The sequence below is a fragment of the Heliangelus exortis genome, chromosome 1, assembly GCF_036169615.1.
Source record: "Heliangelus exortis chromosome 1, bHelExo1.hap1, whole genome shotgun sequence".
Taxonomy (NCBI): domain Eukaryota; kingdom Metazoa; phylum Chordata; class Aves; order Apodiformes; family Trochilidae; genus Heliangelus; species Heliangelus exortis.
Genome location: NC_092422.1, coordinates 59,044,026 through 59,070,253, shown reverse-complemented (window position 1 = coordinate 59,070,253; position 26,228 = coordinate 59,044,026). Strand labels below are relative to the sequence as shown.

The 26,228-nt window shown below is 41.4% G+C and overlaps 2 protein-coding genes across 5 annotated transcripts in view; one reads left to right on the top strand and one right to left on the bottom strand.

The window, feature by feature from the left end:
* Positions 1-9,127: 9,127 nt before the first annotated feature.
* ATP4B (ATPase H+/K+ transporting subunit beta) lies at positions 9,128-17,040 on the top strand. Its single transcript, XM_071733033.1, has 7 exons — positions 9,128-9,906; positions 11,315-11,443; positions 12,488-12,601; positions 13,370-13,569; positions 14,798-14,854; positions 15,950-16,042; positions 16,211-17,040. The coding sequence occupies exons 1-7, from the start codon at positions 9,795-9,797 to the stop codon at positions 16,370-16,372; spliced, it is 867 nt and encodes a 288-aa protein (XP_071589134.1). The 5' UTR covers positions 9,128-9,794; the 3' UTR covers positions 16,373-17,040.
* Positions 17,041-22,486: 5,446 nt separating this feature from the next.
* The window catches only part of TFDP1 (transcription factor Dp-1), a 37,839-nt gene continuing 34,097 nt past the window's right edge, over positions 22,487-26,228 (bottom strand). For all 4 annotated transcript variants that reach the window (XM_071744196.1, XM_071744213.1, XM_071744187.1 and 1 more), the window contains exons 10-12: positions 25,540-25,706; positions 24,882-24,963; positions 22,487-23,824 (exon numbers count right to left, since the gene is read on the bottom strand). In XM_071744196.1, coding sequence (XP_071600297.1) covers positions 23,677-23,824; positions 24,882-24,963; positions 25,540-25,706 — 397 coding nt within the window. In that variant the 3' untranslated portion in view covers positions 22,487-23,676. The remainder of the gene's footprint in view (positions 23,825-24,881; positions 24,964-25,539; positions 25,707-26,228) is intronic.

Here is a 26,228-nt window from a genome sequence, read left to right as displayed (position 1 = left end):
TTGGAGATCTGTTTCTCCACTGCATGAGTAAAAAGAACCAAGCACACAACACAGGCAACTTAAAAAGAGAAGGGGCTACTAAATATTACTTAGCAACCATACTTCCCCATGAGCCAACCCTGAGATGTCTTTCCACCAATCTGCTATGAAGCACTCAGAGCCTTTTTGTCATCCTCTCTGCTGTCCTTCAATAGATTTAGAAAAGCATTTTTCCCTCCCTCATGCCCTTATTAAGATGTTCCTGCACTTCAGCAATGGAGGGCAAGATAAGTTTTATTGCATTTCTGTACATATATGGTTACCCTTAGGACAACTTTAGCATCTTTCTAAACCAAAAAAACCTCTTTGGCTAATTCCCTGGCTTTCTAATTGGAAAGTATCTTGTTTCCTGCTGTGGATGTTACTTATGATATCCTCTCTTATTGCACCTGTGTCTCCCTGGTTCTGCCATGTGTCATTCCACTCCTGTTTTTAGCTGAGCACTATTACCTGAGGCACTTTCAGAACAATCGATTATTACTGAGCTGCATTTCAAGTGCAAAGTCAGGCTCTGCTTGTAACAATTTCACAGTGGTGGATTGCAAACAGGAGTTTTAAAGGGCAGGAGGAAAAACATGAATTGTTAAACACAAATGGGAAAAACAAGAAAAAAGGGCACCATCTGTAGATATGACAGTGACCTGGGGTAATCAAACAAATGACTCTGTGCCATTATGCCTCTGGACAACAACCTCCAGCACTGCTGAATTCAGTTATTTAGAAAACATTTCCTACAAAATTTTCTTCATACAGAAATAGTATTCAGTACAGACTGTGAGAGGTTATGACCCCCTCTTTAATATCTGTTTTGCTGACACATTACATTGTAGTTTTGTATCTGCAAGGCATTTTTTTCTTCTTGGGTCTTTCCTGGAATCTAAAGTAAAAATATCCATGTAAACAGAATAACTTCAAAAAATGTTATGACTACCTGCTCAGATGGAGCAAATAAATAAGCAAGTCTTTACAATTTCACCAAAAGCCTTGGAATTATAATTCTAAAGTTGAAAGATACATTTATGATTATTTTTGTGCCCCGCTGGTAATCTGGACAGGGAGGAAAATCAAACAGTGTCATTTCCAAAATATATTTTTGCCATGTCTCATGAATGCCCACCATCACCATGGGACCCAAAGCAGCCAGCTGGCATGGTGTGACCCCATGCTTGTTAGAGCACAGTTTTTCTAATGTTTGCCACAGGCAAGCTGTCTCCCTCCTCTGAGCAGGTACTTTGAGCGGGTACTCACCCTCCCTTTTGGCAAAGCAAGCTGTGGGTGCTGTGTGAGGGTTCCTATCTAGGAAGCAAACCAGCCCCCCCAGGATGTCTGATTTGTAGGGGACCATGTCAGAAGGACCCTGGTACAGGCTTCTCATCTTTGGGCATCAAAAGCTCTTTACTTCTTCAAACAATGTTTTGATTTGTTGTTCGTTCCATAAGGGAACTCACTGAAATATGACTGGCAGCTGAGAAATGGATTTGCCACAGGCTCACTGTGGCTCACTTCACTGTGGACTCTCTGCAAGAAGAGTCCTATCCAGCAAGGGGGGAAATTTTTATTGAAATCTGTGTCACAAATCCCAAACTGAGTCTTTCGAGCCATTGGAGTAAACTGAAGGATAGACCTGATCAGTTGTTTTCTCTCTTTTCTGTTGATGGTTCAGACTTACAAGTCTGGCTTTCCAGAGATGTTGTAGAAGTCAGATGAGAATCAGGCTCGGTACCTTGCCAGGTGACCATCAATCTTTGCCATGGATCCTGCCAAGTCTGACAATCTTAATACTTATTTCTAGGAAGGAATAAATCTATCTGCAGGTGCTTGGCAACAGATAAATGCAAAAAATGCACCACTGTGCCAGCCTTACAGTTTAGGAACAGAACAAGTTCTTTATATCAACTGGGATATATTTTGAGAGCTAGAGCTTGGTATTCACAAGTATCTCCACAACTGCTTACAGCAGTAGTTAATTCCAAATATCTGGACTTCATAATGATGCCTTGGGATCACAAGCTTCATTGTCCATTATGGATGCTGATCCCAGCACTCAGAGAGATATAGATTCATTGATACTTAAATTCTGATGCACAGATCATAGAATCATAGAATCATAGAATCATAGAATCATAGAATTGGCTGGGTTGGAAGGGACCTCAGAGATCATCAAGTCCAACCCTTGATCCACTACCACTGCAGTTACCAGACCATGGCACTGAGTGCCACATCCAGTCTCTTTTTAAATATCTCCAGGGATGGAGAATCCACCACTTCCCTGGGCAGCCCATTCCAATGTCTGATCACCCTCTCCGTAAAGAAATTCTTTCTAATATCCAACCTAAACCTCCCCCGGCACAACTTGAGACCGTGCCCTCTTGTCTTGCTGAGAGTTGCCTGGGAAAAGAGACCAACCCCCCCCTGGCTACCCCCTCCTTTCAGGGAGTTGTAGAGAGTGATGAGGTCTCCCCTGAGCCTCCTCTTCTCCAGGCTGAACAGCCCCAGCTCCCTCAGCCTCTCCTCATAGGATCTGTGCTCGAGTCCCTTCACCAGCTTAGTTGCCCTCCTTTGGACCTGCTCCAGGACCTCAATATCCTTCCTGAACTGAGGGGCCCAGAACTGGACACAGTACTCGAGATATATTCTGAAATGCTCCCATCTCAGCAGGATGGCAGCTAAACACAAAAGGGCCATAAATGCTCCTAAACCATTTTAGTGGAACAGTTTTAAAATAATTTTTCTCAATCTGGCCTTCTCTTGAAATGTTTATTCAGCCAGCATTTGTATTAATGACATCTCCATTGTTAATCTCCATTGTTCACCTTGTCTCTCTGATGAGTTTTCTAAGTCTTGTAGTGAAATAGCTGAAAGTGGAACCATTTCATCTGTAGCTATGTACCTTCTTAATGCCAGGTCACTAAATGTAAGATTGTTACAGAAGATGGTATGGCCTAGACCAGTGGTTTAATAGCTCCACAATTAGGCACACAGATTTCATTTAATACTAAAACCTGCTTGTGCTCAGCCCTTGTTGTCATATTTCTCTCACCTCCTCTTTTCTCCTTAGTGCTTACAGTACCACCATCAGGAAAAATCTCATTGTCTTTTCTCAGCCACCAACGTTTACTGGAACAAGAGAAGTATTACTGCCTCTGGATAAAGACTGAATGCAACATTTTTGCCATCTCCTCAGTCATTTCAGCATCATTTTTGTACATCTCTCAGCATACACAGTTCAGGAGATGTGCAGGAGATCTGTGGTAGTTTCCATAGCCGTGCAGGAATGTGCAGCTCACCAGGGATGGCCCTGCAGGGCTATTCCCTCTGCACTGCACCCTCTTGGGCAGCCCAGGAAGGATGCTGAGGGATGCCTGTGCCAAAACCCTGCTGTTGCTGCCTGTAAGGGTGCAGGACAGCAGCAACATGGCCCCACCATCACCCCGACTGCCACAAGATGAGGTGAGAGGTGACTTTTGGAGAAGCAACCTGACCTGAGTTTGGGGTCCCTTATAGCATAGCATGGCGTGACTTATTTGACCCAAACAAGTATCTCTTTATGCAGTGACAGCAGCCACACCAGTTAAAAGGCATCAGTCTGTTGTTGTAACAAGGCCAGGAGGACTACTGACAGGCTCCAAAGGGAGAGGGAATGTAAAAGGAGGTCTGCATGCTGAAGTGAGATCATAAACCACAGTGGTTATACTGGGAGGTAATTCCACCCCTTTTTAGTTGACCTCAGTTCCCTGTAGCACCCTCAAAAAAATCCCCCTCCATATATATACATAAATTTATACACACACACACACATAAATATAGCCATATATAAATAATATATTAAATAGAAACGTATTTAAATATTTTTATATCTATACCTTCATATATAGAGATATCAATTGCAGCAGTAGGGGATTTAACTCTTAACAAATAGGTATTACTCAGACTGCCAACTAAGGAAGAATCAGCCATGCAACTTGAGAGAAACTGTCAGCAAGTTTGAAGGGAACTTGTAAAGAGTGTTCCAATGGTATTTTAACCCCCACAACTGGAGATGCTGCTTTCCAGTCGGCATTGATTTCTCATTTGGTTGGAGCTGGCCTTTCCCTGCCCAGTGTGACACAGAGTTCCCATCTAAAACAGCACACCCAAAAGCTTTGTAAATCCCCTGTGTGCAGACAGCCCCTGGCACTGCCAGGCCATTGCAGATGGATGATCCTTACCTCGGGCCGGCTGTCTGAGGGGTAGGGCAAGGCAGGAGCCTTCAGTCCCTGCTGAGGACCCAGCTCTGAAGATGTAGAAAATGATCACATTGTCACCTGGGTCTGGCAGGTCCTGGCTATGGTCAGGGGCTGCCCTCTTTGGCTAACACCAGGTTACATCCATCTGTTTTGGTTGGGAGGGAATGGGAGACTAATACCTTAATTCACTTGTCACCTGAGGAAAGATCATCTAGCAACCAGCAGGCAACAACAGCCCAGTATCAGGCAAGACTGAGTGCAGGCCAGAAAAAGAAACAGATCAGATTAAAGAATATGTGGATAAACAAGTGTTTTCCAGATGGCAAGAACAGAGCAATTCAGCAATGAGCCACAGCAGTCTCTGAAAATCTTGCTGGGGATCAGCCTCCTTTGCCAGACACCCGAAGACAGGTAAACCCCGGTTCCCTCAGCCCTTCCTCACAGGACTTGTGCTGGATCCCTTCACAGCCTCCTTGCTCTTCTCTGGACCTGCTCCAGCACCTCAATCTCCTTCCTGAACTGAGGGGCCCAAAACTGGACACAGGACTCGAGGTGTGGCCTCACCAGCACTGAGTACAGGGGCAGAATCCCTTCCCTGGACCTGCTGGCCACGCTGTTCCTGATCCAGGCCAGGATGCCATTGGCCTTCTTGGCTACCTGGGCACACTGCTGGCTCATGTTCAGCTTCCTGTCAATCCAGACTCCCAGGTCCCTTTCTGCCTGGCTGCTCTCAGCCACTCTGTGCCCAGCCTGGAGCTCCCCATGGGGTTGTTGTGGCCAAAGTGCAGGACCCGGCACTTGGCCTTCTTGAACCTCATCCCGTTGGAATCAGCCCAACTCTCCATACATGGCATTTGGAGACTCAGAAGCATGAAGCCACCTGAAACCTGCAGGCTGGGCACCTTGGGCACCCATCCCCCTGGGTGTTTCCCCTAGCACCACTACACATCCCCCACCCGTGGGAGGAATCAGTGCTGTTATCATGAGTCAACAAAGCTGATGTTTTATAAACACTGGCACCAGATTCTCATTAGGCTCTGGGCTCATGTACAGCAGCTCAGGTGGGTGATGGTGGGTGAGGAGCTCTGCCTGCCAACATCTGGGTCTTTTCAGGGCATCACCTCTGGGGATATAGCTTCTCAGGCTGGATCTAACTCTTCAGGCATGGTGCTCCAGAAGAGGCCTTCAAGCTTATTACTCAAGCTTCCTAATTATGCAGACCAATGGAAGAGGAAGGAACTTGATACATTTATTCACTCACTAAACTGTACAGGAGGCCAGAGGAACCTCATGTTTCTCATCTCAAGACACATGAGGTGGACGGAACACTGCAGATGAAAAGCTGTGAGCAGAGGGCACTGAAGCTGCTGTGTGTGGATGCAGCAAACAAGGGGGGCAAGCAGGGGTGAGAAACCTGCTGGCAGAGCAGGAGGGGGAAGTGCCTCTTTGTACCAGCAGATTCTGCTCCCTCTGATCACAGTGGTGCAGCTCTAACATTCTTTTTCTGGAGATTCTGGGCCTCCCTGCTTCCAGGCTTGGCTTTGCCCAGTGAGAGAAGGAAAACACATGGAGCCTTGCCCACCACCAGGACAGGACAGCATGCCCAAGGCCCCCCTCAGATAACTGGTGCCAGCATGGCTCCCCATCCCTGCAGACTTTGGTCTCCTCCCCAGTCTGGTGCAACCTCCATGCTCCTGCCAGACCTTTCCCTTCGGTTGTCCTTCCCTCCAGTGGCCAGCCCAAGGTCAGGGATGCAGGCATTGAACACCAGCCAGGGAAAGCAAACATCAGTCCCACTCCAAGCAGCTCCAGGTACATTAAACATGACAAAAGGCTCTGAGCTGAGGCCCTGGCACAGCAAAGGGACCGGGGATGGCCGCAGTGGCCACAAGTCCAGGGCATCAGAGCAGTGCCAAGGGGCATCCTTGCATGGTCAGATAAGGAGAGCAGGTACTGGTTGAATCCTGGTGGAGTACACAGCAAGGAGGTGCTTAGACCATCAGCCTTCCTTTCCTTTCCTTTCCTTTCCTTTCCTTTCCTTTCCTTTCCTTTCCTTTCCTTTCCTTTCCTTTCCTTTCCTTTCCTTTCCTTTCCTTTCCTTTCCTTTCCTTTCCTTTCCTTTCCTTTCCTTTCCTTTCCTTTCCTTTCCTTTCCTTTCCTTTCCTTTCCTTTCCTTTCCTTTCCTTTCCTTTCCTTTCCTTTCCTTTCCTTTCCTTTCCTTTCCTTTCCTTTCCTTTCCTTTCCTTTCCTTTCCTTTCCTTTCCTTTCCTTTCCTTTCCTTTCCTTTCCTTTCCTTTCCTTTCCTTTCCTTTCCTTTCCTTTCCTTTCCTTTCCTTTCCTTTCTTTTCCTTTCCTTTCCTCTCCTCTCCTCTCCTCTCCTCTCCTCTCCTCTCCTCTCCTCTCCTCTCCTCTCCTCTCCTCTTCTCTCCTCTTCTCTCCTCTTCTCTCTTTGGTGTTTTTGTTTGCTTGTTTTGGTTGTGTTTGTTTTCATTCTCTCTTTTTTTTAAGTTATTCTTTTAGCTATTTTTTTTAGCTATTTTTTTAGCTATTAAAGAAGGTATGATTTCCTTTCACTGAGTCACCCTTTCCCTGAAAATAGTTTTGACAGCTGAGTTAGTGTGATATTAGAGCTTGCAGTGAGAGAAGAGCAGAGCTGCTGGGGCTATCACAGGGGTTATTCAAGGTCCTTTCCTCTACCAGGGCTGTGCAGGATCTCCAACAACCACTGAGAGGTTCCTCACTTCCTTTAACACTGAGGACAGCACAGTCTATGCTCATTTGGATGAATTCCAGCAACAGACCCGGGAGTGACAAATACAGAAATGCAAAGTGTTGCCACGTAACAACACTCTGACAGGTATTCAGTGTTAGGTGTCTTTTTCTGCTTCCCAAGCTGATAATTAAAAATGGATTAGGATCGTAGATTCCCAGGACTGTGTGCATGGGCAGGGACCTTTCTTGGTCACCTCATCTGACCCTCTTCCAAGGCAGAGCCAGCCCCAGGGCACAGCAGGTTGTGCTGGGTTACACCTAGCTGGTTTTTATGTCTTTCAGGAGGGAGACTGCACCACCTCTCTGGGCAGTGTGTCCCACATGGAGAAAAGCTTTTTCCCAGCTTGCTGGAGTTTGCACTGTTGAATTCAGGGTAGCAAATTATGTACAGGTTACAGACAGCATTAAAAGCAGCCAGACCTGCTCCTTCTCTCCCTGCTTCCCCCCCTGACCTGCTCACTTCTGAAACCAATACATAGGAACCTCCACAAGCCTTTTAACCTCTTGCCAGATGTTTCATATTCATCCTTTCCAGGACACTTCCCAATCTCCCTGTCTTCTTTTAACTTTAAAAAACCCCAACCCACAGTTGTCCTGAATATCAGCCAGCTCATGGTGAAATGACTGGAAGGACATTTTTGTTCATCTTCCTCTCCTTTCTATGGGGCATACATATTGGTCAGAGGTCTGTAAATCTTTGTTTTCTTTTACTCAGCCTGACTCCCGTTTCAGCATCTGAAACCAAGTTAAATCACTTCAGATTGGTGGCTATTATGCTAAAGTATCACACTGCCTGTTCTGAGGCAGAAAAGCACAATAAATATCTATGCTCAGAAGCTTGGTGTTACTTAGCTGACAGAATAACTCTGCAGTATTAATCCAGCTGACAGGCTCAGCTACAGCTGTCTCAGTGTCCAAGTCATAGAATCATAGAATGGTTTGGGTTGGAAGGGACCTTAAAGATCATCTAGTTCTAGCCCCCTTGCATGGGCAGGGACACCTCCCACCAGACCAGGTTGCTCAAGCCCCATCCAACCCGTCCTGGAACACTTCCAGAGAGGAGGCATCCACAGCTTCCCTGGGCAAGCTGTGCCAGTGTCTCACCATCCTCACAGTGAAAAATTTCTTCCTAATATCTAGTCTAAAATTACCTTTTCAGTCTAAAACTGTTGCTTCTCATCCTATGATTGCACCCCCTTGTAACAAGTCCCTCCCCAGCTTCCCTGTAGGCCCCTTCAGATACTGGGAGGCCACTATAAGGTTATACATATGCCCATTGTAAAGACATATAGCTCATTAAAAGGGACTCCTGGCATTGCTGGATTCTCTGGGCAGTCTGGGGGGTTGACACTACTGGGGTTCAGTAAGAGAGTAAGAGCATTAGCTAACAGCTTTGGCCAGCAGCAACAACATCAGCATGATGGGCAAGGCTTTCTAAAACTCAAGCTCCCCTTGCAATGGTGGCATTTAGAGAGCATTTGGGCTCTGCTGTGTGCCCCTTGCTCTTCTCTCTGCAGGGACCTCCTGGGGACATTTCTCAGTCCTGCTCCTCTGTGAACAGAGTGAACTCAGGGTTGGGCATCTGCCTTTGAACATAGAAGAGCCTTTCACTGTAAAGCAGATAAAAAAGGTACCTAAATGACACCCAGCTGTTCTCTGCTCTGCCTTCTCGTATACTTGTCTAGCAAACCTTTATGATATTTTTTTTTTATTTCCCCTTATATCTCCATTTTTCTGTTGGCTTTTCTGGTGGAGTGCTGAGAATGAGGCAGTGAGCAAACAAGGTGGGGGATATGCTCTGAAGCTGTGCTACCATGGTCAGAGATCACCTAAAAACATTCCCTCACAATCAGCAGGAAAACACTGATCTTGATTTGTCCAGCTGTGCCACATGGCAAATCCACTAGCAAACAAATGGTGCCTCTGTACTCACACCTGCTGTCATCTCCTGCACCCAGAGAGATGGTTACAGCTGTACTGGGAGAATGATATCCACTATTTGAGGGTTAATAGAGAAGGGAAGGGATGGGAAGGGAAAGGAAAAGGAAAGAAAAAGGGAAGAGAAGGAAAGAAAAAGGGAAGAGAAGGAAAGGGAAGAGAAGAGAAGGAAAGGGAAGAGAAGGAAAGGAAAGGAAAGGAAAGGAAAGGAAAGGAAAGGAAAGGAAAGGAAAGGAAAGGAAAGGAAAGGAAAGGAAAGGAAAGGAAAGGAAAGGAAAGGAAAGGAAAGGAAAGGAAAGGAAAGGAAAGGAAAGGAGAGGAAAGGAAAGGAAAGGAAAGGAAAGGAAAGGAAAGGAAAGGAAAGGAAAGGAAAGGAAAGGAAAGGAAAGGAAAGGAAAGGAAAGGAAAGGAAAGGAAAGGAAAGGAAAGGAAAGGAAAGGAAAAAGTTCTCCTTTGCTTTATCTGCTCTGATAACTATTGCATTGAGTTTATCACAAGCCTATAGGCACTTTGCAAAATGGGTAACTCTGCTGATTGGCTAAGGTTGTGAAGAGAAAGGAGAAGGGCATTTGAAAGAAATTAACTTTTCTTTGCCAGCCTTAACATCAGTATTATCAACACCCTTTATAAAGAACTGTATCTGCTGTGAGTTGATAATGGTGAGCAGGGGCTTTCATTGGTACAGGAAGTAATCTCCGTGACCTTCACTGGAGAAGAAAGTATAAAAACCAAAGTGCTTTTCTTGGTTGACTGTTTGGGTACCGGTTGAATTTCTTAGTATCTGAGGAGGACACACTTTGGGGACAATTTTGTGAGAAAATGGCAACTTTAAATGAAAAAAAGACCTGCAGCGAACGGATGGAAAATTTCCGTCGTTTTGTCTGGAATCCCGAAACGAAGCTCTTTATGGGAAGGACCTTAATTAACTGGGGTAGGTTTCCACATGCAAGAGTCTTCTCTTCGTTCTGGTACACTTGAATATCTTGGCAGTGGGAGGGTTGTTCTAGTGAGTGGAACAGAATGTTGTGGTAGATGTGCTGTGATTGCTAAAAACATCAGTTCTCATACATGTTTTTGAGCCACTTATAGGTTGGCCCTATAAGCTGTGTCAATCAGATCGAATTGATCGAAGTAATTCCTACAAATGTAACAAAACTTGAAACTGATTTTGGAATAAACATTTCAGAAGGACAAAACAAATTAACAGTAAACTTATCAATAGCTAAAGGTGATGGTTTAGTGTGGTTCTGGCACTGCTGACTAAAGGGTACATGGAAAATTTTGCTTAGTTGGTGGGTTTTATTCAATTTTCTGGAAACACATTTGCTTTTCTCAAATTCCTTTCTAAGTTACTGTCTTCTCACTTATCAGCATGGGCTAATGCATATTTCAGCTGAGTCTCCCTGTGTCCCTTGCATCTATGACAATTTTTCCTATCCCCATTCGGGGAAGGGTGGCCCTGACCATTGTCAAAGGAAGGTTCCTGTTCTCCCCACAAACCAGGAGATTTGGGTGTAAAGCCCATGAGTATTTGAGAGTATTTGCCACTCTTAAAACTGTAATTTTACAAAAAATGAAAGTGAAATGTGAGCCTTTCCAGTCTGCAGAGAAGAAGGTGCTACAAGGCACTGATGATTACGGGGAATGGTTTCTGATGGCCACCCCAAAATAACTACTGGCTGTGTGTAGGGCACCAGCATCTGTGAGACACATTAAGCACATACAGACAAAACCACAACATTATTCTGCATCCTAACAACAGAACAAAATAGCAAGATGACACATTTTGCTGAAGGTGTTTTCAGTAATAAAAGGCAGTGAAGTGCTAGAGGTCTAAAATCAACACGCTTGAGATACAGACATCCAAATAACACAAGGAGCAACTTGGTTTTGTCAAAGAAATACCTCAGCTGTGTCACTTAGTCATAGAATCATAGAATCATAGAATTATATAATACCAGGTTGGAAGGGGCTTCATAGATCATCTGGTCCAACCTTTCTTGGCAAAATTATGTAAGTAGCTAAATGGTCTTAATAGCTGAAATTACTTCAAGACGCTACATAATCTTTTAAACTTTGAATAACCTGAGCTAGGCAAAAAATCTTTAAAAATATGTGTAAAACTGAAAAAATTTACAGCCAATTTTTTTCTAGAATAATATTCTTTTAAGGGTAGAGAAAACGATCCAATCCACCTCTCCCTTTGCAGAGAAAACCTCCCTGGGGACAAGGGTAGAAAAGAGACGGCCACCCTTGCTGAGGACATCCTGGCCATGGAAAGATCACTGCAGCACCATGCTTGAAAAATAAGATTTTGCCCTTAATTTTTTTTTCCACAGTGTGGATCAGCTTGTACTACCTGGCTTTCTACGTGGTGATGTCGGGGCTGTTCGCTCTCTCCATTTATTGTTTAATGAGGACAATTAATCCATATGAGCCAGATTACCAAGACCATCTGAAGTCCCCAGGTACTGCCACTGGGCACAAGGAGGGACAAAAGTGGACTAAATCAGGTCAATTCTCCTCAAAGAATCCCTGTAAAACTTAACCTCTGTCTGAGAACACTTTTAGACTTAAACAAAAACCCCAAAACCAACACCCTCCCCCCCCCCATATTTATTTAATTTATTAATTTTCCTGTATTTATATATTTCTATATCCAAACATCTACCTCCTCTCCCCAAGGGCAGGGGTCAGCCCCTGGGGAAATGCTGCTTTCTGCTCCAGCCCCCCAAACATCCCAGAGGGATTTGGGGTTCCTGGCAAGATGGAAGGATGTTGGGACAAGCAGCCTGGGCTGGGTATTTCCACACTTGCTGTCAGCATGGAAAGTGCCTGGAAGAGCAGGAATCCCTCCTCTATGGGAATGTTATACCAGTGGCCAAGCCATCAAAATTAGACAAGGACACTTGGGTTTAGAGATCTGTGGGACATGAAGTGAGACTGGAGAGAGGCAAGACAGTATCAGCAAGAGATCATCACTGCTAAAACCTCACCCCTCTACTGCCTTGTTCTTACAAGCAATGGTATAGAAAAAAAATATTTTTTTTGAAGCTGTAGCCCTAAAAATTATTTAGTCTGCTTGTTGCTGAATTTTGAAGTTTCATTTCAGCTTGATGTTTGCTGGCAAAATAATTCCTGTAGAATATTAAGCATGGCTTTTTCAAAAGCTGTTTCTCACACTGCAGTACAATCTGTTTCTTCAATCTGACATGACTATTACAACTGTTATTTTTAACAAGTCCTGGGGAAATCCAGTGCAATTGCTGGAATAATTTTGCAAGCTCTGCTGATAATAGCACCGATAGACATGAAAATAAAAGTTTGGCAGAGGGCTTAGTTTTTCAGTTTAACCACACGTGGGTAAATCCTCTCCAGCAGAGCCTGGGGATCTCCAGCACTTAAAATAACCAAGTCTTGATGTGGCATAATTGCTATTGTCAACTTAAATAAATCATTCTGTGCCTGGCACCTCACCCCTCCTTTGCTTTCCTTTTTCTTTCCCCCTGAAGGTGTAACATTACGACCCAACGTTTATGGGGATAGAGGACTACAAATTTATTACAACGTATCCGACAACAAAACCTGGGAAGGTTTAGTGACAACTCTGCAGACATTTCTGACAGGTAAAAATGAGGTTTTTCTGCATCACCCTGAAGAAACATGCTGTTGCACCTCCCTCATTCAGACTGAGGACCTTAAGTCAGAGTTTCCATTTCACAATTGTCTTTCAGAAGTCAGAGATTTTGAGTGGAAAATGCATCTTCTGAAAGGGACGGATGAATAAATAAGCTCATGAATCTATAAATCAAATCTACATAAACATGTTTATTAAAGCAGAGCTTAGCTGCTGCTTCAGAGCTTTTACTTTTTAAAATCCTGAATAACCTTAATAAAATAGGCTAATAGAAAGTTTGAAGGAAGAGGGTAAAAAAGTTTTCAAAACTACTCTCAACTAAATTAATGCAATGTTGCCCATGACTACAAATATCAAAGTGCCACAATAAGTCTTGTGAAGCTGTTGCATAATCAAAGTAGGTTAAGTGTCCCATATGCCTGTTCATATCTTAATACACATATATTCTTTGTGAGTCTGAATATTTCAGTGTTTCTCATATACATAATGAAAACTATGTCTGAAATGGACTTCATATGGAGCTAACTACCAACAGTAATTGCCAGGCTTAACTCAATCACTCTTTTTTTCTTTTCCTGCTTATTCTATAGAAAAGAAAAACCCCAAGCCAAGGCAAGTTAAACTTTTCTTGTTCCATCTAATCCCAACTTGGAAGCACAGTTTTCCACGATACAACCTCCAGCCTGATATCGGGATGTGTTATCTATATATGAAAAACTTCTGAGGGGACTTTTTCTTTCTTCTTTCACCCATCTAGCATACACACCAGCTGCTCAGCATCTAAATGTCAACTGCACCAGCAACACATACTTCTTTCAGGACACCTTTGATGGCCCAAATAAAACAAAACTATCCTGCAAATTTACCTCAGATATGCTTCAAAACTGCTCTGGCATCACAGATCCTACTTTTGGATTCCCAGAAGGAAGACCCTGTTTTATTATAAAAATGAACAGGGTAAGTATAAGCTCAAAGTGCCATGCAGGAAAGAATTCACAAAAAAAAACACCCCACCCTGACAGTTCAAGTCTCTGCTGGGGAGCTGCTGCATCACTTGCTGCCACCCGTTCTAATCTCTGCTTTGTACTGGGAAGACAAATTCCTGTGCTTTTCCTGAGAGACTCAAGAAACAGTGAGATTGGCCACCACCCTAGGAAAGTAACAGGAAAAAGTGGTATGTAACCCATCTCTCTAGAGCCTTGGGTTTTAATTTTGTTAGCATCTGTCTTGCCCTCTCATGCAACAAACTTGTGCATAAAACAGTTTCATCCTGCAATACTATCCTGTGCCTTCAGCTGAGGTGTTAAGATGTGACAGTAACTGAAATGATTTCAGAAAGGCAATACTTACACATCTTATTTCTCAAGGCTGCCACAAAAATCAAAAATCCTTAAAAAGCACTTTTTTTTTTTTTTTTTTAGAAGGGCTCTACCATGCTTCCTTTAATTTTTTCAGGACATAAACAAAGGCATAAGCATTTAGTTTTTATTTCAGGTAAGATTTGGAGCCTTCAAAGTTCAATTCCATTCCAAAGTGAAGAATTCATATTCCCCACCAGCTCCTGATAGACAAAATGACTTAATTTTTGGTCGAGCTGGCACTTTAGGCTTGGGCAATGAATCTGCGCAAGGTCCAGCTGTGAGAGATCTGAGTCCCTGATTTTGGCACATAAAATGCTGGCTTTTCCCCAAAAAGCCCTCATCTCCTTCAGCAAGGCTGCATGCCACCCCAGGCAGGGGAAAACCAGGCAGTTATTGCCTGGGGAGGCTTTACCTCCTGTCACTTCTGACTCCACTGTTTTTGTAGGATCAAACAGGGCCAGGAGTTCCTGCCAAAGCCAAAGTTTAATATGACATGTGATGAAAAGCACAGGGATTCAGCTTTTCCTTTATTTTCACACAGCTGCTGTAAGAGGCTCCCTGGCTGAGAGCAAAGAGTACAGGCAGATAAAAATGAGCTGAACTTGCCTGGAGGTGCAGCCAGGACAGAGCCCACCTACAGTGCCTGTCCCAGCAGCACTGAGTCCTGCTTCCTCAGCAATCAGCCACAACACCTTAAGTTCACCCAGTTAGATAAGATGAGGTGATCCATTTGCTTCATTTGGAAACACATCAGGCAGTATCTGAAGCTCGTTTTTAGCTCAAACTGATTTCCAAGATGACCAAAAGTGTGTTTTATGTTTCAGATTATCAAGTTTCTCCCTGGCAATGGCACTGCCCCAAGAGTGGACTGCACGTATGTGGTAAGTGTATGAGGCATGAGTCTCAAAAATTTGAAGCACTGAAGCTCTAAGAGGGAGTGAGGTGCAGCTGTGAGCAGAAAGATAACCCTGTAGCTCTGGAGATCAGGTAATTCTGGCCAAATACTGTGCATATACTCAGTGCAATTTCTTGCACCAGAAGACACCCTAAGAACAAGAACAAAAAATGTTTAATTTATTTTAAATCACCCAAAGAATAATTTTTCCATGCTGCAAAGCACATTTGCCATTTGCTTTCAGCTCCCATTAGTTAAGTTTATGCCTCCTTCAGGCTCTCTGCAGATCCCCATTCACTGAATTCACAGCTGCTACAAAACACTACTTGCCTGGTTTTCTTGGCAGTAGGAACATCAAGACATTTTCACTTATATCTGAAAAATAAGACCAGCATTCAACAGACTGCTGAGCTTGAGTTTTAATACATACTGCACAGCTTTTAGCAGCAGTAAAGTACTTGGAATCATAGAATCATAGAATCAGCAGGGTTGGAAAGGACCTCAGAGATCATCAAGTCCAACCCTTGATCCACTACCGCTGCAGTTACCAGACCATGGCACTGAGTGCCACATCCAGTCTCTTCTTAAATATCTCCAGGGATGGAGAATCCACCACTTCCCTGGGCAGCCCATTCCAATGTCTGATCATCCTCTCACTAAAGAAATTCTTTCTCATGTCCAACCTAAACCTCCCCCAGCACAATTTGAGACCGTGCCCTCTTGTCTTGCTGAGAGTTACCTGGGAAAAGAGACCAACCTCCCCCTGGCTACCCCCTCCTTTCAGGGAGTTGTAGAGAGTGATGAGGTCTCCCCTGAGCCTCCTCTTCTCCAGGCTGAACACCCCCAGCTCCCTCAGCCTCTCCTCATAGGATCTGTGCTCGAGTCCCTTCACCAGCCTGGTTGCCCTCCTTTGGACCTGCTCCAGGACCTCAATCTCCTTCCTGAACTGAGGGGCCCAGAACTGGACACAGGACTCGAGGTGTGGCCTCACCAGCGCTGAGTACAGGGGCAGAATCCCTTCCCTGGGCCTCTGGCTCAGGACCAGCTTATGCTTGCTTTATTATTCTTGCTTTACTAACAGGGGGATGAGTCTCGCCTGCTGGAGGTGGACTACTACCCCGTGAATGGTACCTTCAACCTGCACTACTTCCCTTACTATGGAAAAAAGGCACAGGTGGGTGTATTTCAATACTGCTTTCCTTCTTTATCTCTGTGGAAGATGAAATGTATGGAGCATCTCTGCTGTCTTAGGAGAACTAGAGAAAATGTAAAGACTTTTATTTTTAAACCGAATCTGTAAAATTAGTTGTTTGGTTTGTTTTTTTTTTTTGTCTCATCCCAGCCCAGCTACAGCAACCCTTTGGTAGCTGTGAAATTTCTCAACGTTACAAGGAATGTAGAAGTTAAAATAGTGTGCAAAATCATCGGAGCTGGAATTATCTCTGATAATGTTTATGACCCATATGAAGGAAGAGTGGAATTTAAATTGAAAATAGAAGACTGAGCAAGAACAGAGACATTTCTGAAATACACGTGAAGAGTGAGTTACTTGTTAGCACATTCTTCTGTATTTATTTTCTATGATTTCTGTATAAATTTATGAAAATTACAGCGCAGACACTTTCTACTGAAAAATGACCCATGGAGCTAAAAATGGAGATACCACTCTCAGTGTGTGAATGAGTTAGGGGTTGTCTTAATGGAAGTATCTTACTATTCCAGGGCTATGGTATGCTGCTGCCTTCATCCAAGTATTGTACAAAACAGATTTTCTTTAAACTGCACAGCTGTTCCTTTGAACAAAATAGGCATAGGATTGAAACATATACTTTCCATAACCAATATATATAAGCCAATATATGTAACAATACTAAATTGTGGATATTGAGAAATAAGTAGATAGCCAGAAAAGAAACCAACACTTTGAAATACTAGCAAGTAACATAATTCTCAATCTCTCTTGTATAGGATGTCAAATTTATCAAAGTTTATCAAAATTATCAGTATGCCAGTGCATTTTTTGTCCTAGTAAGCTAAGTCAGATTTTTTTAGATGGCAGATTGGTGACTGCAAAATAAGTGAACTTGAAATATGTCCTCTAGCTTATAGTTTTATTGTGCCACTTGCAACTTATGTACTTGTAAAACAATAAAAATTAGTGGTAAAACTGTAACATCCAATTATATCCAGGAGAACTGTGTTCATTTAACTATTAGGACTTGTTTTGTTGTGTGTGGGGGTTGTTTGGTTTGGTTTTGTGGGTTTTTTTTGTGTTGTGTGCTTTGTTTTTTGTTTTGTGTTATTTTGTTTTCAGGTAGAATATCCCTGTATTCCAACAATTAGTTTGGCTTTACTTGGAATAATCTTGGAGATGCTGATGTAACAATAAATCACTAAGTGAATCTGAAATTTAAGAAGTTTAACTCAACCTCATATCATACAATAGACAGGATTACTCTGTCAGTACAGTATGTTTCGCATAGATGAAGTACAGATGCTTCACCCAGAGAATAAACATTGCACAATAAAAAAAAACATTCAAGAGAACAAGTAATTTTACACCTTCACTGCCTGGACATTTTAGGAATTCCGAAGATGTAAAAACTCAACCTCCTTTACTAAAGTGACCCTCAGCCAGCTTGCAAAAAGAATACAGTTGGAAGAAAAGATTTTCTTTTCAAAACCACAGATGCTATTTGAGCCTTAGAAAAACTGGGCATTCTGCATTTCAGAAAGACTAAGAAAATGCATCCTCACTTAAGATTTTTTTTTCCCCCTGTCCTTTCCTATTTAGGTTTTCACAGTGGGATTTTGCCTCTCCTCTCAGAGGCTGAATTTAAAAAAAAAATGTATCCTTGTTGGAACACACATACCCCTGGGCATCTTTCCAAAATATGGAAAACAATAAAATAATAAAATATTTCTTATAACAAGATAGTAGCTCATGCTCATAGTAATTCAGTGTTGCCTATAAACACAGAGAACTCTTTCTGTTGGTGTCTCTTAGCACATGCAGATTCTCTGCTTGACTGTATTTGACTGAGCATTTACAATTTTCATGGTTGAATCAGGCAATGCAAATCATTACAAGCTCACATTTTATTTAGCACCACAACACAACACAGGAAGATGCTGGAATTTCCCATGGATTGGGTGGGAGCTACAGCTTCAGGATGACAGCCTGGACTGAATTGACAGAAAGACTTCTCATGAGGTAAACAGATAAAAAGGAAAGACTGAAGTGTCTCTGTATTGACTAAAGGATGCTATGTCCTGAGGTCAAAAAAAAAAGGTATATAGGTTCACCAGATCTGCTTCCTCAAGCAAAATGACTGTCACTGAATTTAGATTTTTCTTTAACTTTTAGCTCTCTGAGATGATTTTCTTCTTTACTGCAATTGCAAATAATAATGATCCAGAGCAATGTGTGCAGCTGGTGTAGTGAAAGTCGAAAAGCCCAGAAAAAGCTCCAAGTACAGGAGCAATCTAGGTACAATCTAGGTACAAGTGCAATCTAGGAACAGTTAATATTAGCTTGCCTGGACCACAAATATCAGAATACCACACTTTAAAAATATCAGAAGGGTCAGCATGGAAGTCTCTTGTAATACTGTGATGGCACAGCCCAACCCTATGTGCACTGAGCAAGGTGACCAACCAGGCAACAAAAGACAGGCTTGCACAGTTGTACTGTGGAGACATACAAGTGACAGAAGTTACAAGATATAAACCAAAATAAGCACACAGGAAGGAAAGCTGGCAGGGCATCCTGCCCATGGCACATGTGTGGTGACTGGCAAAAGCAAAACCAAGTTAAAGAGCAGCTGAAATGCTCCTTTAGGGAGGGAGGATAAGGCTGGGGGATGAGAAAGATGTGTAAGATGCCACCAATGACAGGAGAGACTAAGGCAGGCACACCTCCTCCTGTGGAAGAGCTCTCCAAGCCTGATCACCTTCACCAAGGAAGGTGAGGAGCTTGGCCATCAGTGCCAGGAGTTTCATGCTGTGGTACAGTCACAGCTTTTTTAGTATACAAGTGTTGCAGAGAACAGCTTTATATACAAAGTGATGATGATTAATAACATGCACAAAGAAGCCATTAGCACAAAGTGTGTTGTTAATGAATTCAGTAGTTTTCCTTTCAAGTTTAGAACTGGCCTCATTTATCACTTTTAAACATTCTTGCTGCAAACCTCCAGTTCCTTGAGACATATATACACACACAATATACATAAATTTACCCAATATACATAAATTCCCATGCAACATTTGAGATACTCGATTAAACAAAACAATACAAATGGGAAAAAGCCTGTCAGGCTATGCATGGATTTTTTGGTTAGGAAACTGAAGCAGCATACTAAAGAATTAAATACAAGTGAAAACAAACTCCCGAATTTGGTGAGATGTTGTTGGATCATGTAGGACAGAGCAGGGAGTTATCCTGTGTCTCTGAACAGCAGAGGGATCAGGAGGCATTACCAGGAGACATCTGGGGGGCTGTCAGTGCCAGGCTGCCTGCCCTTTTCCCTATCAGCTGTGCTACTTAGGGCTTAGTTGGGAGAAAAAGTAAAGGAAAGGTAACAACATGCCATGAAAGTAGTGTCATTGACTACACAATTCTTCATATTCCATAAATTTTTGTTTCCACTCATCCCTTAAAGACGTTACATAGAAGTCTCAAGGGTCAGTGCAGAAGGCAGGAATAGCTCAGCTGCTTTGAGATGACTTGACACCATCTATTCTTAAGAATATTCCTATGAGTGATAAAGACAATAATCAACATGTAAAATCCTAATGACTTACAAAAAATTATGAAGAAAAACTAAGAGTGCAGAAAGCCACTCTATACAGGCTCCTTGATGCTTAAGATTTTTTGTGTGCTATAAATATGAGACTACAGCAAGATCAAAATGTCTGTCCTCTAGCCTTCAAAATTGCAAAGTACTATATATTAATAACTAAAACTTTGCTTCATGGTCTCACATGATGTCATTGCTATTGCACTTGGGAATTCCACTCATTTCGTGTAAATTTCCTACCTGTAGTAAAACTTAGTCAGTGATTGATTCTGCAGCAAATAAAGCTGTCTAACCATGTGCTACTTCGTCTAGTTGGATGGAGAATAACAGCTGCATCTGTAATGCTTGCAGGAAACAGGTTATGCTTTATATATGTGCTCTCTTGTTTAACATTTTTTAAAAATTGTGCATGAACAAACACGTGTCCTTTTCCTTTCCTCAATTTAATCTGCAAAACTCCCTCACTGGGGATGACAGGTCACTTTTCTTCTCATTCAATGTCTTTTTCTTGATACCAGAGTGGCAACAACAGATACGTGGCACTTCCCACTAGAAGTTAAAACTAGAAATTGGGCAGAGAATTCCCTCTTTAAGTTCTCACTACTCTGTTAGTAGATGCTTGGGACAACATCACTAATGTTTCTTTATGTGTAACCCTTGTTCAAAATTGTACTTAAACCATAACGTTTTTTTTTTTTTTGTATGCCCTGCTTACCAAACAATCCCCAATAACCTGACCTTTTCATCAATTTACTCCTTTTCTAACCAGTGAAACTTATGATTCCTTTTAAATTTGGTTTTCTTCTCGGCTACTGGAAATGTTAAACATAAGTACAATCTTGATGCAGCTGTTCAGTCAGTGAAAACCACAAAAACCATTTTTGGTTCAGCAGTAAACTGTTCATAATCCCTTAACATACAGTCTGTTGATACTGTAAAATATATTTAAAATCAGAATGCAATGAAACGGAGAAGTCTTCAAGATGCTGAAATAGATCCAACCTTGCTAAGGAGTTGCTATCTCCTCTGATTTGCATTTGATAGGATCTATCTTTACTTTGTCATTAATAATTAAACTTCCATGCTTTTCATTTTCTTCCAGCTGTTTCCTTCAACAGTTTTTCCATGGGGCTCAGGGCTGATATAGACCACATCTGGACAGGAATTCCTCACATTGGTTTGGAGACTAGCACTCTACCATTATTTTAGTCTGTATAATTTACCATTTCAAGGTTCATTAAGTATCAGCATCAGAAATTAAGATACCCACTCACTACCTAGCATAAAGTGGTCATCAGGGTTTCCTTTAAGGAAGTTAAGCTTAAAGCTGAATGTTATGCACATACTTGAACGAATTTTCTCAAGTTTACATACAAGATCATGAACTTTGTCCAAAGGTTCTGTCTGCAACTTTGCTGTCTTTTAACATGCTACAGTGCAGAAAACCTTCCATTCTGCTCTGTCCAGCCCTCCTGATAGGCTTGTATCATTACAGTATCTACCCGTATGTACCTTGATGTGTACAGTGGTGTGCTGCAAGATAAATCTTTGAGCCTAAGTTTGGATTTCAACCTGTTCAAAACATTCAAAAAAAATAACAAAAATGCTGTAAGCAGAACATAAAAAAAACCACTTGTGAAGATATTACACTGGTCATTTTTTTATTAACACCAGTCTCCCTTATTCTTTGCCACATCAGGACATTCTGCCTTTATCACAGAAAAGCTGCGAATCAATAACCATGATTTCCTCTGCTTAATGTTTCACTTGTTAGTGCTGATGTACTTCTGAATGGCTCTTAGGGGACAGCAGCTCTCCACTTGCAAGAGAGGTGGCAACCACCATCATCATCATGCCAGGGAAGCACTACCCATGTACCCAAGCACTGGAAACACCCGTGCGTGTCGGTTGTTGCCTTTCCTCATCCTCCTCTGCACAGCACTGTGCAGATAAATATGATATTCAACAGCAAAGATAATTTGAATCAGCTGACTCAACTGCAGCAAGAACCTTGCTTCTAGCATTAGCACTACAAAGAATGACTGCATTCAATCACCACCTCCCTTGTGTTTTCCCACAAAATTAAGTAATTTGTTTGGTTCACTCATATTACAGTAAGACAATTCAATTAGAAAATGTTCACTGGGTACCAACTGCTCTGTAGTAAGCACCCCCATCCCCTTACCACAGATCTGTCAAGGCAAAATCCCTCAGAGAAAAAACATGTAGCATTCTTCCTATCTGTCACAGGATGCAAGTACATCCAGGAGCCCTGACCACAGAGCTGTTATTTACAGTGTTAGCTGCCTTTGCAGCAGTGCCCTGGAGTTTGTGAAAGCATCAAATCCTGACAGCAGCCTGCAGAGCAGCCAAGTCAGTTCAATAACTTGTGCTTTCGGGTGAGAGCTGAGGACTGGATCTAACAAAAAGGTTTAAGGTGGAAGTATATGAAAAGCAGATAAAGAACTGTTTTGAGGACATGGGACTGTGTGGAAGAAAGCCAGGACTGAGGAGTATGGGATGAAAAGGTAAGACAGTAAGCATAGGATTTCAAACACAGAAGCTGAAGCATGAAGAGGGGCCTGACACTCTAAGGAGCAACAGGGGATGTGAAAGAAGAGACCATACATGGTAAGATACTGCTTTTTACATCAGAAGTCACTGAGAACTATAAGGAAAAATTACTAAATCAAAATATAAAAATCTTTGCCCTCTGTAGTGCAGATGCAGCATCCTGGGAGAGTTAATTCTAGGTCTTGAGACGAGAGGAAGTGCAATGTTCTAACATAATCCTAAAATTAGAAAAACCACAGAGCTTGTTAAAAATGCCCATGCGCGTTTTATTAATAAAAACTAACAGTGCCAAGGTTAAACAAGTCAAACAATTATAGTCTCTTTATATTCCATAAAATATTACAGAAAAGTTTATTTGTGTTTCAATAAAAAGACTACTGTCTTAGAATAGGCAGCTGACAGTATTTGTGCAGTTAATTGTTTGTGAATAAATTTAAAAAGACTACCACCTGCCCTGAAATTCCTTTTATAAAAATGAACTATTAAAAATGATTGACAAATTTTGAGTTAAAAAACTTAAAACATTCTCTATATTTAATTTCAACTTTATAATAGATTACAGGAAGATGCTTATGAAACAAATACAAACATTTGTTTCAGTACATGTCTTTATATGATAGACTTATAAGTATGTAAACAACTATATAATAAAAAGTTTCCAAAGTCTGCCTGTAAGAAATCAGGCAAATTTTACCATAAGCAATAAATCATTCCAAACCTTCAAGACATTTTATATAGCTGCACCAACTGGCAGTAAACATTTGCCTAAAACTTTGTAATTCGTATGTCCCAACATACAGTGAAAAGTATATAAACTCGATGGAATCATAATGTTAGATATAATTTAAGGGAAAATAAGTTCACAACAACGTTTCTGGAATTTAACATGTAAAAAAGTAGGACGTATCTTTCTTGTTTGGTTCTTTGGACACTGCGTGATTAACAAAAAAACACTACTACATTAGCTCACTATCCCTCAAAAAGTGGCATAATCAAAATACACTCCAAATAAATTGCCATTCAGTGTATTCATTTTCCACAGAAGGACAGTATTTTATTTCTCAATGATGTGTCTACATTTTCTTTAGCAAACTTCGCAAGAACATTTGGGGCAAAATCCATTTTCCTTCAAATAAAAAAAAAAACCCAAACAAAAAAACAGCCAACAAACCAAAACCCCTAAAACAAGAGTAAATAAAGGCTCTGCATTAACACACTGGTATCAAAAACACACATCCACACCACATTTAAAAATATCCTACATAAAACAATCCTTGCTTGCTTATCAGAGGTGCAATTTCTAAACTCAGAACTGCTTACCAATATTCTCCTCGAGGGATGGGGCAAAGTAATTTGAGACACTTCTCCCTAGAACAATTTATTCCTGAAGCTTGCTGAATTTTAACAAAAAATAGTCTACAAGCAAAGGGCATCAGTCGTCATCATCATTTTCATTAAAATCGTCGTCGTCGTCATCGTCATCTCCAACATAAGAAACTGGTGTTTCAACTCTGGAGCCACTGTACTGAGATCCATTTGAACTTGTAGCCAACATCCCATCTCCACCATTAGAAAAGTCACTGCAGAAAAAGAAATTAAAATAAATAAATAAATAACTAAAAAGCCAGTTGGCATTGTTTAACAGTTTTTTTCTATTTTACTGTGGTCTTAAATACAATCATGTATCGATTCTGTTCCTTTAATCATAGAATCATAGAATTGGCTGGGTTGGAAGGGACCTCAGAGATCATCAAGTCCAACCCTTGATCCACTACTGCTGCAGTTACCAGACCATGGCACTGAGTGCCACATCCAGTCTCTTTTTAAATATCTCCAGGGACGGAGAATCCACCACTTCCCTGGGCAGCCCATTCCAATGCCTGATCACCCTCTCCGTAAAGAAATTCTTTCTAATGTCCAACCTAAACCTCCCCTGGCACAACTTGAGACCGTGCCCTCTTGTCTTGTAATGTATCTGCCACCTCAACTCTAGCTCTAATTTAAGTCAAAACTGTTTCTCAAAAGCAGAAACAGTCAAGTCATTTTGAAATTGTTCTTACTATGTTTTATCCCTTATGTTCAAGATAAAGATGAAATCCTTTCACAAATGTCTTAGAAGTGTGTTTTCCAGGTTTCCTGTAAAGAATATTTAGTCTAAAGGCTAACTAAGCCCTTTTAATATTTTTATGCAGCACTGGATGCTTGCAGAGAGACAAGTGTCTTTCAAAAGCACTATAAAATAGAGAATTTAATAGCTTTCCCCTAGTTCCTTCTTATTTCAGGGCAAACACTGCTACACGTGCTGCATTTTTAGTTCTGATTTTTTTTATTCATTAAGCTTTTCTAGTAAAAAACAAACAAAAAACCCAAAAACCCCAAAGCAACAAACAAAAATCTTGTAGGTTTTCTACTGTATTGCAGTCCCCAGTATCAATCCAGACTGGGTGAAGGGATTGCAAGTGGAAGAGCTTGGGAAACTAGTATACCAAAACTTAGATACTCATTGATGTCTGAGCATAACCTTAAACACGTATTCACATCACATTTAATTAGAACTTGTTTCATGAAGCACCTAATCCCAGATTAATTTCTTTGATGATCACAGACTTTAAAAAATAACTGATAATTTCACCTCACCTGGCTGAAAATCTTGTGCCATTTGATGCAGAACCTGATGAAGATGTGACATATACACTGCTGATTGATCCCTGAGCCATTTCTGTAAGAGAAGCAATATAGATGTCAACAATACTTCAAAATACACTCATCTAATTCAGTTGAAATTCTTAATGCTTTTAAAATCCAGAAAGTAAGTCTTGCAATGAAAACACCAAAATATATTGATGTACTGTATCCAAAATACCATAATTAAAAAACAAGCAGTTAATGCAACAGCAGAATTTCAAAATGCAATAAAAGCCATTCTAGTGAAGTGAGCAAGTCAGATGGCTTCAGCATTCTTAACATAATGAAAACAAAAACAATACAAAACGAAGCTAGGACCATGTCTGGCACTTTACAACCTGCCTTTGCAGGTGAATCAACTCACACACTACAAAGATCTACTTGTCTGGTATAATGCAAAATGTTTTTCTGGAAAGAGCAACAGCCTATTCTCTATGAACCTCCGTTCTTTCGTTCCTAAGTTACACTACCAAGCATACTTATTGTAGAACTGGTTAGAAAACTTCACTCCAAGTAAGTGGAAATTAACTGATCTTGGATATTTTCGTGTTTTCAACTTGAGACCCATATTAAAGAAGAAAACAAAACGACTCTTTTTGGAGTAACTAACCTGTCACATATGGTTCCAGAGCTTTAGGAACCAAACTCCTTGCAATTTTTAGGTCCTCTGCTGAACAGCTTCCAGATTCTAGCCCACAAGCCATTCCCATGCGTTTTAGTACTTCTATATCATCATGAATTTCAAAAGTATTGTCAAAATTAAATAGATATTCAAACCTGGAAAGGAAAAATGTCTCAATTAGCTTCAATTACTTCAGCTAACTTTCAAGTTTCAACTACCTTGCCAGTTTCAGGAATTGCAGCATCTTAACAGTTTAACACACAGTGTTAGTGACTCAATACAAGCAACTAAACCTGCAATAACACACATTATATAAATTTTTAACAGGCTAGCTAAACAAATACTGAGTTTTAATTAAGTATTTTGCATGTTTTATTATTTTTTCTTTAATACCATTCCTCTGGCTACTGCGTAGTTTTTAAAAATGTTTTTAAGCTCTTCTAATAAGCTAATAGTCCAAGTAGAAACCACATCTACATTCAGCTTCTTTTCAGATGAAAGCCCTAACTTTTTCAACCATAAGTACAGAGCAGCATTTATGAAAGCAAAATCCACTCAAAATTCTGCTGGGTGTATTTCATCATGCTAAACTAGAGGTAAACACTTCTTGAAGCATGACATCAAACTTATGTCAGACAGAGTTGTCTTAATATGTAAGATGTTAGAAGCAAAGTAAG